Source organism: Fistularia commersonii, chromosome 22, assembly GCF_037954325.1.
Source record: "Fistularia commersonii isolate RoL2024-O1a breed Wild chromosome 22, RoL_Fcom_v1.0, whole genome shotgun sequence".
Taxonomy (NCBI): domain Eukaryota; kingdom Metazoa; phylum Chordata; class Actinopteri; order Syngnathiformes; family Fistulariidae; genus Fistularia; species Fistularia commersonii.
Window position 1 is genome coordinate 8,903,802 of NC_141305.1, and position 16,009 is coordinate 8,919,810.

The 16,009-nt window shown below is 38.3% G+C and overlaps 3 protein-coding genes across 6 annotated transcripts in view; 1 reads left to right on the top strand and 2 right to left on the bottom strand.

Moving 5' to 3' along the window:
- The window catches only part of pnpla7b (patatin-like phospholipase domain containing 7b), a 31,631-nt gene extending 26,822 nt beyond the window's left edge, over nt 1–4,809 (bottom strand). For both annotated transcript variants that reach the window (XR_015107880.1, XM_086169884.1), the window contains exons 1-6: nt 4,679–4,809; nt 3,910–4,049; nt 2,527–2,601; nt 2,311–2,398; nt 1,983–2,062; nt 1,230–1,324 (exon numbers count right to left, since the gene is read on the bottom strand). Coding sequence is in view for 1 of the 2 variants with exons in the window: in XM_086169884.1 (XP_086026010.1) it covers nt 1,230–1,324; nt 1,983–2,062; nt 2,311–2,398; nt 2,527–2,601; nt 3,910–3,975 (404 nt within the window). In the remaining variant the exon portion in view is untranslated. The remainder of the gene's footprint in view (nt 1–1,229; nt 1,325–1,982; nt 2,063–2,310; nt 2,399–2,526; nt 2,602–3,909; nt 4,050–4,678) is intronic.
- A 175-nt stretch (nt 4,810–4,984) lies between these two features.
- On the top strand, nt 4,985–6,519 carry mrpl41 (mitochondrial ribosomal protein L41). The gene is made up of 2 exons (XM_086169823.1): nt 4,985–5,068; nt 5,969–6,519. Exon 2 carries the CDS (start codon nt 6,007–6,009, stop codon nt 6,412–6,414), a length of 408 nt encoding a protein of 135 aa, XP_086025949.1. The 5' UTR covers nt 4,985–5,068; nt 5,969–6,006; the 3' UTR covers nt 6,415–6,519.
- A 3,148-nt stretch (nt 6,520–9,667) lies between these two features.
- dph7 (diphthamide biosynthesis 7) lies at nt 9,668–15,688 on the bottom strand. 3 transcript variants are annotated; one of them, XM_086169822.1, is made up of 10 exons: nt 15,638–15,688; nt 15,117–15,288; nt 14,156–14,289; nt 13,674–13,761; nt 12,843–12,937; nt 12,596–12,762; nt 11,172–11,244; nt 10,886–10,951; nt 10,629–10,801; nt 9,668–10,218 (listed from the first exon to the last, which is right to left on the bottom strand). In XM_086169822.1, exons 2-10 carry the CDS (start codon nt 15,246–15,248, stop codon nt 9,827–9,829), a joined length of 1,320 nt encoding a protein of 439 aa, XP_086025948.1. In that variant the 5' UTR covers nt 15,249–15,288; nt 15,638–15,688; the 3' UTR covers nt 9,668–9,826. The 3 variants fall into 3 exon arrangements, with proteins under 3 accessions (XP_086025948.1, XP_086025946.1, XP_086025947.1); XM_086169820.1 differs by having other exon boundaries at nt 11,166–11,244; XM_086169821.1 differs by having other exon boundaries at nt 11,166–11,244; nt 15,117–15,291; nt 15,638–15,678.
- Nucleotides 15,689–16,009: the final 321 nt, after the last annotated feature.

Below are 16,009 nucleotides of genomic sequence, written 5' to 3' on the forward strand. Positions count from 1 at the left end.
AAACCCTGACTGCAGAACAGTAGTAGTACTGGTTTTTAATGAATGACTGTAAGTAATTCAATATTTAAGTTTCTTTTTAAATTCAAATGTATCTTTCACACTGATAATAGCAGCAGAAGTTTTAGCCCTCCATGTTGATTGGCATTCTAAATCTGTACGTGAAAAAATCTTTCTTGGAAACTCAATATAAATATAACAAATAAAGTTTTCTGCACTTGAAGCAGCGAAAGAATTTGCCATATAGATAAAATTTTTATGAAATTTGGTGTGACTGAATGGTGACTGACAAAAGTCACAAAACTCTTGACTGGGTGGAAAACCTGCATTATAATGAAGTATTTTCTTCATCTGCACTGGCACTAATGGAAACTGACTCAAGAATTCATACCATTGCATACTTATTTTGTAAGCCAATTCACAAAACTGTGCTGGATTGAATTGCACGTACTAAATCTTTTTATTTTATCCACTTATAATGTGTGATTGAGTTGGTTGGAAACTGACAAAAATCCTCTCATTGGAGGATGGCAATGAATTACTTATACAGAGCAGCTCGCTTGTGATGTCTGTGACCTGGACTTTAAGATCTGAATATTTCATCAAATATTCAGCTAAATAAACATCATCTCCCTCCGTAGCTGAAAAAACAGGCTAAATCACAATCGGCTGTTGGATGTGCTGCTGGATGCAACTTGTCAAAAGTGCCATTCTTGACCACAAGAGGATAGGAGCCAAATCATACTTTCCAAAGGGGCTTAAAAAAAGTTCTTCTTCAACAATATTGGTTTTACACCTGTGTTCTCCTCTTACACAGAGCTTATCTATTTTTTAGAAGTCTATTTATGCCTCCTGTTTGTGTACAGTGGAAAAAGATATTTAATGCATTGCTCCCCTGCTTCTGGTAGCTGATTACAACACCCATGTTCGGAGTGGCCTGCGTGCTCCATCTGATGCCGATTTGATTTGTTGTGTGTATTGTGTATTCTTTTCCTTGGTTTTTACTTTTTGTGTGCACCTTTTTGCATATTATTATTATTATTATTGTTGTTGTTGTTGTTGTTGTTATTATTAATAATAATTTTTATCATAATTGTTGTTGTTGTTTCTATTATTATTATTATTATTATTATTACTTTTATTAACCTCAAGCTAAAAGTACAACACTTCGACCGTTGCTGTTTATTCCAGGTCAAAACAGATGTCAACCAACTGCTTAAAAATTGACTCACTTGCGAGCGATGGACAGAACTTTGGTCCTCTTTCTCACCCTTTGCCGGGAGGATGAATTGGAGGTGGATGTGGAGGGTAAGGACAGAGTCTGCACCTGCATGAGTAAAGAGTGGAGATGCTGCAGTCATGCTCTTCTGAAAACAGATTGTCAAATCGCACAGTCAGTCTAATTAGAAATCCTATATCAGTGGCTCATAAGTTGAAATTTAAAAGTATGATAAGTCACAAAAGTCTAATAAACTCAAATTTATATACTAAGGAGTCTGATCTCAGCCATTTGGATCAGTCAAGTCAAGGTTTCCAAAAGTGAGGGCCTATCACAATGTCAAACTTAGTTTAAGAAAATACAATTTTTATATGTAATTCTTACACTGAATAAAGAAAATACTACTTTAAAATAGTACAATTAAAAGCCAGCATATTCATTGGCTATGCTGAGCTACTGCTAAACAAAACGTCTGTCATCGGCCAAAACCAGCGATAATTTTCAGGTCATGCACTGCCCCCTATTGATGGGATATGTGTTGAATGGAGTAGCACAGAAATGCAAGACCTTCAAAATCAGGAACATAGTAAAAAAAAAGATTTAAAAATGAGCTATGCATTGATGGACAAAAATTACTATGTTTACAGTTTTGGTACCATCTGGGATCATCAGCTCTGTGATACACAAGTAAACTGAGGTACCTTACTTTGTACTCCCAGTATTTTATTCAACAATGCACAAAGGTTGGACAGAATGATGCGCTTACCTTCCTCATGATCTTTCGGCCATAGAACATCACCTTGTCTCTCTTCCGGAAGCGATAATGAGGAATATCAGCCTCCTCCTCTGAAACACATTGCATGTTTGTGACAACACCCTCAGCCACTCCGAATGCACACTGCCTTGTTTTCAGTCACGCAATAGAAGAATATCTTTAGATAATCATCTGTTTTCAGTGTGAACCTGAAGGTTGTGGCCAGATCAGTCATGTTAGTTGCACTCTAATGAATAAGTGGACAATGTATTTCCTTTATTCAGGCCTAAATAATTACAAGTATAAAGAGAATATGAAATACAAAGTGCAGGACACGCACTTGACAGCTTGTATCTTCTGTAAAGCAGGAACACAACAATCCCAAGCAATGTAACAACTGACCCAGCTAAGATCAGGACAGCCACCCACTGAAAGACAAAAAAATTCAAAGTACTATTTTCACGTCATTTTGCATAGCCCACCAATTAAAGTTACTCAATGTCTCTTCAGTTAAGAGAGCCAATAAAAGAAAATCTTCCAACATTCAGTGAATTACCATGTTAGCGTCTGTCCTTTGTGCTACTAACTGCTCCATCGCTGCCTTGAACCCGCTACCCAAAGGAGACATAGTCTGAAAAAATGAACCACACAAACTGAATGAGCCGGACGCAGACAGACAGGTAAACGAAAGCAGGAATAGGACTGAAAAACCAAATATCCATGAAAATATAACAAGACAACAGCTTCACTCCCTATATATCAGGGGTGTCAAACTCATTTTTGTCCGAGGGCCACATACGCCCTAATTTGATGTCAAGGTGGCTGGGCCAGTAAAATCATTACCTAGAAGTCAAAGTCCAAATTTTTCCTTTGTTTTAATGTAAAAGAAGGAAATAGGTAAATTATAAAAATCTTCATATGTAATGAACTGTTCCTTTAAAAAATACATGACAAATGAATATTAAAAATGAAAATTTAAAAAGAATTGATGAAATTACACCCTAAAAATATTGTTGAGCTAAAAGAGAAAATCTTGTCACTGTGGGAAAACTTGCCACTATAATTTCTTTGAAAATTGATTGGTAGCATGTATGAGAGGAGGTATAATGTTTACAAGGCTAATGGTGGCTATTCGGGTTATGAAGTCAACCTTTTTATTTTTGCCTGTTTTTTATTTTTGCTATCGTTTTTGTGGTTTTTATAGAAATAAGAAAAGAAAAGATTGGTTTAACAGACGTTTTTTCATCAAAAAATAATTTTGTTTTCAAATTTTTAAGCAAATAATACTTTGCAAAGTTATTTTCTCATTTTTTCCTTGCCCATTTTTTTTTAAACCCACTGTATAAAACCCCTAGATGCATGTGAGAAAAAAAACACAAGCCGCACTAACACAAAGATTTGATTTCAGGCAGGGGTTCACAAAATATTGTTTCCAGGGCCAAGAGTCTGAGACCCCTGCAATATATCTTTCATTAAAGAAAAAAAAATGCAAGTCGTGAAATGGTGCCGTTATAACAATATTTCACAAGTTATTCTATTTTCCGATAGAAGACTCAGTTTAAGACCACACTGGTACTTCAATATGGCAATATTATGGAATTGCAACATTGGTGACTATACTACAAAAACTCTGTAGTATAGTGTAGTATATAAATTTTTTCTGGTAAAATATGGTGGTTAGTGGACTCACCCACCAAAACAGCAGTGGTAATACATCTGGCGATTGGTAGGAATTCAAATAAATCAACTCTCCTTTGGGCGAGTGGACACATGCACACCCTGATTGTGTTGCACGTGTTGTGAAAGTTCATATCTAAGTGCTTTTAACAGGGATCTTGACACCTGCTTTTTTGTTCCCGGCTTATAGTATTGCCGTGACCTTAAATCTCCGCTAAGAAATATGATCTTGTTTTTACATTATGGCAAACAACGAACATACCGGGGAAATATTGCAGCTCGCCTCTCCATTGTCCTCCTCCATGTCTGACACACACATATAAACCATAAAATGTGTTTAAAGGTTGTGTTGCACTGTAAACACCATCGGTCCAAGGGTCACACGCCGAAGGTCTCTGCAATCTGTGTTAAAAGTCAGATCAGGAAAAAAAATAGGTCACAAGCTCAGTGTTTGTAACAGGATACTCGCTGCCTGCACTCACTGTGCACAACAAATATACACCACATGTCCATAGGAAATCATACAACATTATTATTTACTTTGTTTATGAACACAAATTACAACCATGTTCTTATTGACATGTCATTAACATGTGCAAAATGATATTATTTTATAATATTAATGTTTTTAATGTATCACGTTTGCTAAGTTGGCATGGCAACTGCACAAGCGAATATTAATAGCAGTTTGACTTTGGATAATTTCCGTTTTATTAACAGGGCCATCGGTGCCATCCAGTAACTTACTACGCCTTTAGCACGTGGAAAAGGGGCAAAGTAGCTCAAATGTCCACTCATACGTTCTCTTACATATGTCGATTGTATATATTAAGATACGGCTTTAATTTTAAAGCTAACAAAAGCACACTTCAACTCGTTTATGAGCAAGTCAACAACTTGCGATACGTTAAGTTAGTCAAGTACAAGTGCATGGCAATCGAATGCAAATAAACACATACAATGCGTTATCATATCGTGCAAGAAGAATAAAATAATCGAGGAAATGCAAGATGAAACACTTTTCGACGTACCTTTATTGTATCTCGAACTTTGCGTTATTCATGTCCATCAATGTGTAAAGACTGTTCTGTGAAATTAACCTACACATCCTGTTACTCCCTATCGAGTAAAACCATTGGCGACGAACATGTTATGCATACAATTCTGATCTCAATATGATACTAACTTAACTGCAGTTGAGGTAAATTATAGTGTATAGCTTTTAGACACGTTTAGTGGGTTAGGTGTTAAGAATATTCATATACATGTATTTTTCACTATTAAGTACACGCTCTTATTTTGGAGGTCATTGAAAACAGTCTTCCAGAGTTCTATTGGTTGGACCTAGTGGCTTTTAGCCAATCATCACGCGGCTTGGAAGTCGGTCGGCTATGTCAATTTGGTGTTAGCGTGTGTTCAAGGTGAGGAGAGTTAAGTTTTTGTTTAGAATTTAGTCTGAACAGATGAATTATGCATTCAGGCGGTGACTACTTAGTTTATGTTTGTCTATTCCTTATGTGTAACGTTATCCACGAACAGCCCGTCACCCAATAATCTATCGTTTAGCTGATGTTAGTTAGCTTGCTAAGAAGTTCTGATCAGGGTTGAATTAGCAGCAGTGCTCAACGGGTTTCCAATCAATCTGCTATTTCCATGATCTCTCACCATTGTCAGGTTTATCAGTTCACCTCGTTTATGACTGTATTATTTGACCTCTGCGAAATACGCTTGTTAACATGCTTATAATTCTGTGATCCTGATTGGGCTAATGGAGGATTTTAATTTGGTTTGCTCGGGTTAGATCACTGGCCCCCTCTTAAGTCCCTTCCTTTTTATATTTTCATGACAGTTCAATGTACTATTAGATTTTCATCATTGGATACTGCACAATTCCGTTCCATTCTGTTTGGTGTGCTCAGCTTGCTAAACTTCAGGGAATTTACTATTTATTACTAAACATTTTTGACCAGTTTTTATCTCAGTTTTGTTCAGGGTGGTGAGTGGAATAACTTATTCTTAGTATTGTTTAGCCAGTTTGTTGTCTCTTGAAACTAAAAATGTAAATTCGATAGTTTTTTTAAGTGGACTAGTAGATATGAGGTAGATGAGTAAGGTTCCATTTTCACAAGTTTGAGGGTTGACAAAAGATCATTTGTCTTCAGAAAGTAAATATCGATTTTTCAGTATATATACGTTATTACTCAGCTGTAAACAAAGTGTTTGACTGAAAAATTGAATGCACTGTGGAATTGTACTCAAGCATAGTAGTCAATGGCTTAGCAACTGTTTTGTCAGTAAAACAGCATGTTTTATCCTCCCAGGTTTGTTGTGGTGGACATAGAAACACTGGATCATCATCATGGGTGTTTTGTCCACACTTGTGAGAGGTCTGGTCCGAGGAGCTGACAGGATGTCTGAATTTACCAGCAAACGGGGTTCAAGGACGCACAACAAAGGCAGAGGCGCCAGGCCCACTGGACTGAGGCTTTCCAGCAAGAAATTCCTATCCATCTCCACTATGATTCCAGAGTTTGTGGTGCCAGACCTGGAGGGCTTCAAGCTGAAACCTTACGTGTCGTATCGATCCCCAAGAGGAAGCGAGCCTCCGCTGACTGCAGAGTCTCTATTTGCTGAGGTTGTGGCTCCTCACATCAGCAAAGACTTCAAAGAGGGGGCTTACAGCAAAGAACAGCTGGAGAAATATGGCTTTGAACCCACACAAGAGGGAAAGTTGTTCAAACTGTATCCCAAGAACTTTGTGCGTTAAATGTGTTTGTGTCTGACAAAGTATTAGTTGCATCTGACCCTAAATTATGCTTAAAATGATTTGTTACATTCATCTTGTACAATAAATTCTCAACAGTTACAGTAATCAAGCTATTGAATTATTTGAGCAAATAATCATTTACACTTAGGCCAGGTTTAGGCTATGTGATGAATCACTATCTTCCTTGTATACAAATATTTATCATTACTTGCTCTTTTTTTTGAAGACTCAATCTTCCCACACATTTGTTGTACATCATCATGGATCTGACCCTCAAACATATGTTATTCTCATTAGCTTGCTTGCTACTTTATCAAATACATTTTTCTCCCAGGTAATTTGTTGAAATTTAAATGTTTCATGAAAAACTTGTAAAATGTACTTTTTTGGAAACCCAAATTTGCGAATTTAAAAATGCAAATCCAACCGAAATACAATCGAATACATTACGAGAACAAAATTTTTGATGTTTAACATGACACTATACTTTTACTTTGCAAATATTAACTCATTTTGAATTTGATGCCCGGTACTAGTCATGAAAAAACTAAGGCAGAGACAACAAAAGACTGGAAGAGTCGGAATGCTCAAACACTATGGATAAGCAGGTTAATGTCGTGATTGGGAATAAAAGACGCATCCCTGAAAGTCACTCATTAGCATGGATGGATTGAGGATCAGCATATTGTGAACAACCGCATGAGCAAATAGTCCCAACAGTTTAAAGAAAAATGTCTCTCGTGATAAAACTGCAAAGAATTTAGTAATTCCATGATTTACATTCTATAATTTACAAAGCTTTGGAGAATCCATAGAAACCTGCATGAAAAGAGCGAGGCTGAAAACCAACACTGAATGCGAGTGACCTTCCGTCCCTCAGCCCACAATGCATTAAACAGACGTTGTGAAAAGTATATTACCACATGGTATGGGAAACACCTCGGCATTATGCTCAGTAAGTTACAAGTCGTTGCCATATCTGCAGGGGTAACTCAAAATGAGTGAACAAAATGTATTAGGTAAACATTCAAATCTGATTGTGTGTTCAACTGAATTTGGGTCAAAGAGCTCAAATCATTGCATTCTGTTTTAACTCAGGTTTTATACAACATCCCAACTTCATTAGAATTGGAGTTTGAAAACTTATAGAGGGTTTAAATAATTTATAGCAGGGGTGTCCAAACTTCTCTCAGAGGGCCACATACAGAAAACTATACAAAGGACTGGGCCACTCACCAGTGGTCAGGTATATAACTTCACTTCTATTGTATTAAAATTAGCAAAATCAATAAAATGTTAGTTAACTATGCTTTTTAATTGAATATGGTTTAAGTCAAAATAACAGCATACATCACAGCTGTCTATTAATGGTTTTTCATTTATTTTGTAAAAAAAAGAGTCAATGTAATCTGCAGTGAAATAACAGTCACTCTGAAAACCAGCAGACTGAGAGACATGAAATAGCTCACAACAACATGGATCTCTTCAATATTCAAAACAGAACACAAAAAAATGTACAACATAGTAATACAGTGTAGAGATTCAACTGCCCAAGTAAACAGGACCATGTCTAGCTCATTGATTAATATCTATAAACCAATGGAAAATCAGTTAATAAAGCTAGTTGGGAGTTGATTTTGTGGAGAAGCCTACATCTCAGTACAAATTGTTTTGTTTACTAGTAGTCAATAAAAGTCTTGATCCGGGTCTGGTTTTTAGGATGGTGATCCCCCTTCACAGCTATAAGGGGAACAGCATTGCACTCAATATGCGCAGTGATGCTGCGCTTTAGACTGAAGGATGGCTGGCAGGTCGGGAGTGAACATGGTGGTTGAGATGTGAAGGACATCACGGAGATGGCTGTCGGTCATTTTTGTTCTCAGTCTGCTTTTGTTCAGAGTTAACAGAGAAAATGTTTGCTTGCAGATGTATCTTGAGCTGAACAGACTCATCATCTTTTGCTTGGCGTCTCATCAGTGGACACTTGGCCTTTTCCAAGCTTCGGTAGAAGTAAGGGAGAGAAGCTGAAGTCAATTGTCGATGAGTTCTAACCGCAGACGATGCATCTTTACAGCCTCACCTCATCTCTTGCAGCTTGCTGCACACCATAGAAGCCATTCCTTGGCGCTCACCTGTCATAGATGGAGCCCCATCGGTAATAACTCCACACAGCTTTTCCCGTTGAAGACCCATTTTTTCAATTGAAAAATGTTTCCAGTTGTTGTGCCTTTTAGACACCTGAGACCAAGCAGCTCCTCCATAATGCAAAAATTATTGTCAACTCTCCGCAAATAAATTAAACAGCTGTGCAGTGTCTGTGGCATCTGAGCTCTCATCACATGCGATCGAATAAAAATCAAAAGCACAAGCTTTGTCTGACACTTGGAAGTTTTATGTTGGCTGACAAGTCCTTGATGCGCCACACAACTGTTTCTGGACATGTTCATGTTGTTGAAGTCTTGCAGTTTTTCCGGGGACATTATTCTAATGATAAATTCACCATCTGGGCAAGGTTTTCTGTCTTGGGCGATGAGTTGAGCTACTTAACAACTTGCCCTTGTGGCATTTTCTTGTATTTTCTGAGCACGAAAAAAATACTGTTGTTGATTTTTCAGGCTTGCTATCATTTTCTCAACTTTTATCTTCTCTTTCAACACCAGTGTAATAAGTGTAGGTCAGATGTTTTGTCTCTTAGTGACCTCGGACATCATACTCTTTCATTTATTTCGTTGCAAATTAAACAGAAACACTTCCAATTGACTTCTGTAAAGAAATATTAATTCCCCCATCGTATCTGAAATTTCCTGCACTCACTTGTGATTTTCCGTTTCTTTGGCTCAGCCATTTTTGGTCATCGTTGGCGTTTGAATTGTCTTGGCGGGGAACTGCCTTGTTCAAGACAGTATCGCTACCCAGTGTTGAAACTGAGAAGTGCAATGCAGTCAAGCGCAAGTTGCATGTGTGAGACATATTCAATTATATTTCTAGAATTTGCTGCGGGACAATTAAAAATGGGCCATGGGCCGCTGTCAGCCATAGTTTGGACGCCCCTGTTTTAAAGGAAGGGCTTTTCTTTCATCTTCCTTGTGGTTTCAAGCTCGGAAAACTAAAGCAATTGTCCACGTTTTGCCAGCATATGACCTCTACCTACCTTACCTTTATATAAGAAAAGAGTGGAAAACTAGCTTGATAGGGATTTCTTTTAGTTAACACTGTTTCAAATGCAGAAGAACACAAAGGAAGGTACTGTATATGGGTGAATGAAATGTTGTATTGATATTTTGCTACATGAAACAAACATTCCATCAGAATCATTCAAAAACAGTTGCCTGTATGAAAATAGGGGTTTTTGCTGGTTACACATCATGTGAGTAGTTCTATGTCAAAGCTGGACAGTACATTCAATATGGGATCAAAATGGCTCCTGTGTTAAATTCCAGTCCCAGCGCCATACATGCAGTATATGGTCATAGAAGGAACAACTTGCCAGCAGACATGACAGTGTAGAGGCCTGACCATCAGGGTTAAGTGTGGGGCCTGCGGCACCTGGGACAGGTGGTGATGTGGTCCTTTCAGGGACATAACGGCCTGCATCGTCCTCCAGCGATGTGTCAAAGCTGGCAGTAGGAGACTCGTATTGGATCCGAAGGTGTTCCTCACTCTCTGGAACACTCTCCCTCAACTCCACAGCGGGAGTGGAGCATGGAGCAGCATCTTCGAGGGACAGCTGGGACCAATCAGCGCCGTATGCCAGGGAATTATGTAGAATATAGGAGGCTATGATTGAACAAGGTCCCCCACTTCCTGCAAGGCCAATCAGTGGTGTTAGTGTTAAATAATCTGTGTTTCATCATTATTGTATTGTAGGCATTTTAAATCTATTATTTTTAATCTATTAACACTTCTGATTTCTTAGCTATTTTGTGGTTATGGCTTAACAAATTTACATTTTCTGTCTTGTTTTGTAAATTTTTAGCTAGTAACCATAATAATCTATAATAGCAACATCTATTTTGGCTTAATTGAGGTGATGGGTGGCAATGACTGAACGGATCCTATGATGTTGTTCCAATGAAGCTATTGATTTATTTATGTTCTGATTTTTTGTATTGTTTCACCTTTTAAGTCTTCTAGATTATCTCAGTTCAAGAAGATATGTAAATGCACAAAAACTCCAATCTGAAAACAGAGCCCTGGCATCACTTCATGGTCACCTGTGACATCCTGACTGTGCAGGATGTGGAAGTTGTTGTGCATACACGCTGCAAGCAGCAGGTCCTGGTGAATGGGATGCCACTTTAGCCTCCACACTCCTCCTCCCACGGGAGTCTGGCTGAGGGGCTGTCGCATGTTCCTGCCATCCCACAGCAACACCTGCTCATCATAGCTAGGAAAGGAAGATAACAATTTAGATGGTTCGATGATCTCACTGGTTGTCACACAATGCCAGGTGAGCATACAATGTGTTTACCTGCCGGTAGCCAGTATGTGGTCCTGATGAGGGCTACTGTGAATGCTGCACACACCCATCACATGCCTTCAGGACAAAAAGGCAGAATGTCACTGACTGACAAAGTCAGGTGATTTTTTTTTAATGTTTTATTTCACTGTTTATCACTGTAACATTAACTGTGATTTTTTTTCCCCCAAGACAACCCCATTCCAGTAATAGTGATAAAACAACTAATAACAATTTGTCAGCTGTGAAATGATGGCAACCTCTACTCTTGATAAACCATGAAACAAGATACCAATACTTTTTACTGACGAAGGTTGGGCTGGAGGGCCCAACCCTGAGATCCCAGCCTTTCAGCTTACAGTCATCGCCACCTGCCAGGGACAAACAAACATTTCAAATGCAAAATACAAACTAATCACCAGAAAGAAGCCAATAGAAGGAACGGCCATAGAATATCCTTCTGTCATAAGATTAAACTGTTTCCTCAATGTTAAAAATGTAAACAGCTAAAAAACTTGATGATTGAGATTTTCTTCAGCAGGCTCTCCAAACCCCAGTAGGGGACACAAGTATCCCGTATCCATGTTGTGTAACCTATGCAGCCCTTACTGGGACATGCCTTCTGTGACAGCAAAAAGATACACGGTATTTATTTAAAACTACTCTGCCTGGTTGCTGACCTTTCTCAAAGCAATGGGATATCTGGCCTGGACTTTTGTATATCAGCAGGTATTAAGCGGGCTTGAGAATTAACTAAAAATAATAAGCACTTTTAATTTCTAAAATTAATAGCAATATTAATGTTGCCGAGGCTGCTCCAGATTGTTTTGTCAAGGGGCCAACAGGGTCATACAACTATGACGTTTGAAGGAACGGTACAGGAAATCATTTCTGCCCTGTGCCATCAGACTGCATAATTAATCTCAGCACAGAACTACACTTAGGCAACTCCAACATATTCAAATATTACTGTCATGTATACTTTCATATGCACATTTCAAAATTGCAAGGATATGTTAAATATATTATCCATATCATTCTACATAGATTCCTATTTTGATTCTATTCTGTTTATTTATTTATTTATTTTTTTAAATCTCTATCTATATATTGGGACAATGTACCTGGCCGTTATAACAAAACAATCTCCCTCTAGAAATAACAACATCTATCTATCCGGTATGTCTTCTATATCTTATCTGCCTTTATGTAGTTGTCTTTACTGCGCTGGTGCTGTCTTGCGGTCATGATTTGTTCTGTTTAAATATTTAGTGAGTGTAGGGGGGTAAGGGGTGGAAAAGACTTAACCTGATCCAACCACATTTTCTATCACATGACACTGAGAAGCTCTCAATAGAAATTAATGGAGGCTCCCACCTCCTTTAACGGATGTTGCTCACACCTGATGACAATCTGAGGCAGGTTCTGAGATTGGGAGAATGTAATTTCAGCTGTGATATTTCTATTTTGATTTATTGTATTTCAGAGTAACTGCTGTACTATTCTGTATTTTCTATTAAGTAAAATTATGAACTAATCCATGCACACTCATGTATTTAAGAGACTCTCACTCTGAATCTACACAAAGATCTGGTGTCATCTACGGGTGATTTGTCAGGCTTTTCACTTGAGGTAGTTTGTTAAAAAAACACCTCTTGTTTGAGGTGCTTTTTCCTGAATTTGCTTAGAACTTTATGTATGCACTGCATGTGTGACATTTACCAGAGTAAAGCAGGTTGGTATCCCAGTAGGAGAAGGCTGAGATCCAGGCCTCAAAATCATGAGCTTTCCATTGAGACTGAGCCGTCACAGCGCCCTCATCGAAGGAGAACACACTGATGCAACCCGCAGAATCACTGCACACCAGCTGCACATTAGCACTACAGCAGCTGCAAACAGAAATGAGGGGCTTGTCACATAAACACACTGAGTGCCAACTGCTACATTTTAATAGAAGGATGAGTGCTACCTGTCTACTCTTCCAGTGGACCAGTCTAAAGAGAGTGCAAGTCGCTTGACTCCTACCTCCACACTGCTTAGGGTCTGCAGACTGTGGCAGCCATCCTACTGGAGACACATAGATATACACACAAACAATAAAATGCAAAACAGAGGGATCAATCACCACAAAAGGTTTCAGTTTTCAAGAGATGACAGAAAGATGGACACCACATTTTAAAATGTTGAGTTCCAAGACTTAAGAAATGTAATGAAACAATGAGGCAGTTCTGGGGTCTAATCGCAATTGATGTGAAAAATGCAGCAGTACAACACAACGAAAAAAACAATGAAATACATTTTCAGCTGTTAGTTTTGATTTGCATTGAGCTTGCAAGTCATGCACAAATCGATTCATTCTAAATGTCATTTTCACTCATTGATCTGTTTTGCAACCTTTTGTGTTCAAATCACTTCCTTCAACAGGCCTCTGGACACATGAAATACTCTAATTGTAGAGGCTTCTTCAGTTTTAACAAACTCGAGGGAGGTTCTGGTAAGTGCTAAAGATATGGGCGGGAACTGATCTGGGCTTTTTCCTACATAAACTCTCCAGAGACCATTCAAACTAAAGAAGCCTCATGGTTGAGAGGCAATAGCATCTTCAAAAAAATGAGTAAGTCCAGTCGCTACAATGAGGATCTATTTTAAGTAAAACTAAATTACAGTGAAACACATCATGTTAGATATTCAAAAATTCTTATACCATAAATTCTGCTCTTGAAGTAGAAGATCACATTGAATTTACTAATTCTACACAGAAATTCTCATAATCGGATTTTTTCAATGGAACATCTGTAACCTGAGCATCAGCCAGCATTCGCAGATGCAGCTCCCCAGAGGCAGTTGCAAGTCCCAGCACCGCCTTCCCACATAGAGGCACATGGCACCTAAGACACACACACACTTTTGAGTTATATTTAATAATTGTGAACAACACGACAAAAAAGTCCCTTGAAACTTTTTTGAACACTTGACATTGTTTCACTATTAAAAATCCTCTGTCAAGTTATCTATTTTGGGAAACCACTGATAGCAAAACAGGGAATTATTTCGATTATTTTCTACAGAGACAAAATGTTACAGGACATTTTTATGTTTGATTTTCAGTCAGGGAATTTGGTTTGCTAGGTTGAAGGTCATGTAGTAACCCAGTATCACATTCACCTGTTCATAGTGAATTAAACTCAACATTTGAGATGATGATGAGATGTACTTTATTGATCCCAGGATTGTTTGACAACTAATTTTCTACAAAAACTGAAACCAAAGTTTTTTGTTTACCATTTCAAATCTAAAATAGCAGCAGTCTCCAGTCGCTGCAGCTCAATGAGAGGTGGTCCAAGGGATGTCTCATGCCTAAATCTGAAAAGGTACAAGCGGCCTGTCCGGCTTGGGGTGCCTCCCTCTCCCTCTTCCTGCAGGAGAGACATGTGGCATCAGCAATCAATCTAACTACACTTTGAAAATAGAAAACAAAAGTCGATGTCAGATTTTGTTATTTGAGAAAACTTTGTTAAATTTCAAAAATGTGTATTCTGATTAATTAAATTTGCTTAGTATCATTTGAGCCGAATAATTCTGATTAAGCATCACTTAGTTGAGTACTTATGTAACTACTGTCCTGCTGATTTTCATGTTTTTCTTTTTTTGTATTTTTTGTGTTTTACTTGTTTCTGTAGATTACAGATGTAGATTACATTTTTTTACAGTTTTCCCATAATTTCTGGACTGCCTCAGAAAATTAGACTATTGTGATAAAGTTCTTTATCTTCTGTAATGCAATTACAAAAACAAAAATGTCATACATTCTGGATTCATTACAAATCAACTGAAATATTGCAAGCCTTTTATAATTTTAAAATTGCTGATCATGGCTTACATCTTAAGAATACTCAAAAATCCTATCTCAAAATATTAGAATATCATGAAAAGGAATTTTTGTTTTATTAATTGCATTACAGAAGATAAAGAACTTTATCACAATATTCTAATTTTCTGAGACAGTCCCATATAGGTTATTTCAAGCTGATTTTTAGTTAAATCCTTTAATATTTAATATTTTCCTGGTCAGATCACCTTGGGACATACTCCTGCTGTTTGCTACTGTTCATCAGGTAACTTTTCAATGATTTTAAGTACTTCATTGAAGAATTTTGTGCTGTGTTACATAAATTGTGTGTGATTTAACTGTGATGTCCTGCGACAGTTCATTTGGAGGGACGCATCTGGACTGCAAACTTACCCCTTTGAGCAGCTGGTAAGTCCCACAGGCCAAGACATCATGGTGAGGTGACACAGGACACCACTCCACGGTGTCAGCGCTCAGCTCCGTATCAAACACCTGCAGGGTGTGAGTCTTCGACTTTCCAGCCATAACCGCCGCTTCTGCATCCCGTAGGCGGTGACAGCGTGAACTGCTGGGGAAAACACCCCGTTAAGTAGTCTTTTCACGGGTACGCAAGATAATAAAAGAGGATTGTGACTATCGCTCCTCGATCCACAAATGTTATAAAACACTGTTAACTCACACTTGCTATTTGCTGCTAACTTTCATCAGCTAATTGCGCTAAGTAAATAATCTGTTTAGTAGCTAGCTGGTGGCTACAGTTAGCTCAGTACAGTGTGACACGGTGCACAAACACACACGTTAAATGGTGGACAGACATAGATACTAGTGATAGACAACAACGACAACAAAACACTCCAGAAATATAGATTTAAGAGAGGGCAGACAATAAGCAATTCATTGCCACCAAAACTCACATGCGAGGCAGTCAACTCAACAGTCTCTACGTACCCTTACGTCACTCAGTGACGTGATGACGCAATGGCAAGTCCCGCTGCTGCGTCTTCAGATGCGTGCGCGTGGGTAATGTTGTTGGAGGAACTATGAAGCTGAGGTGGAAAATGCGTAGCCAGTTTTCAGTCAATTTCAATCAAACTGTATTAATATTTCTGTGGTGTATCGTGAAGCTTGTGCTGAACGTGAGTTTCCTGTTCCACCACAGCACATTAGTAATATAAAACATTTTACAAGTGTCGATGAAGACGAGTCAGACAACTTTCCTTTCATTTTTGTCGATAGATGCACATGCGCAGTTTGAGTGTGGTTGTAGTCAACGGCCGCTATGACAA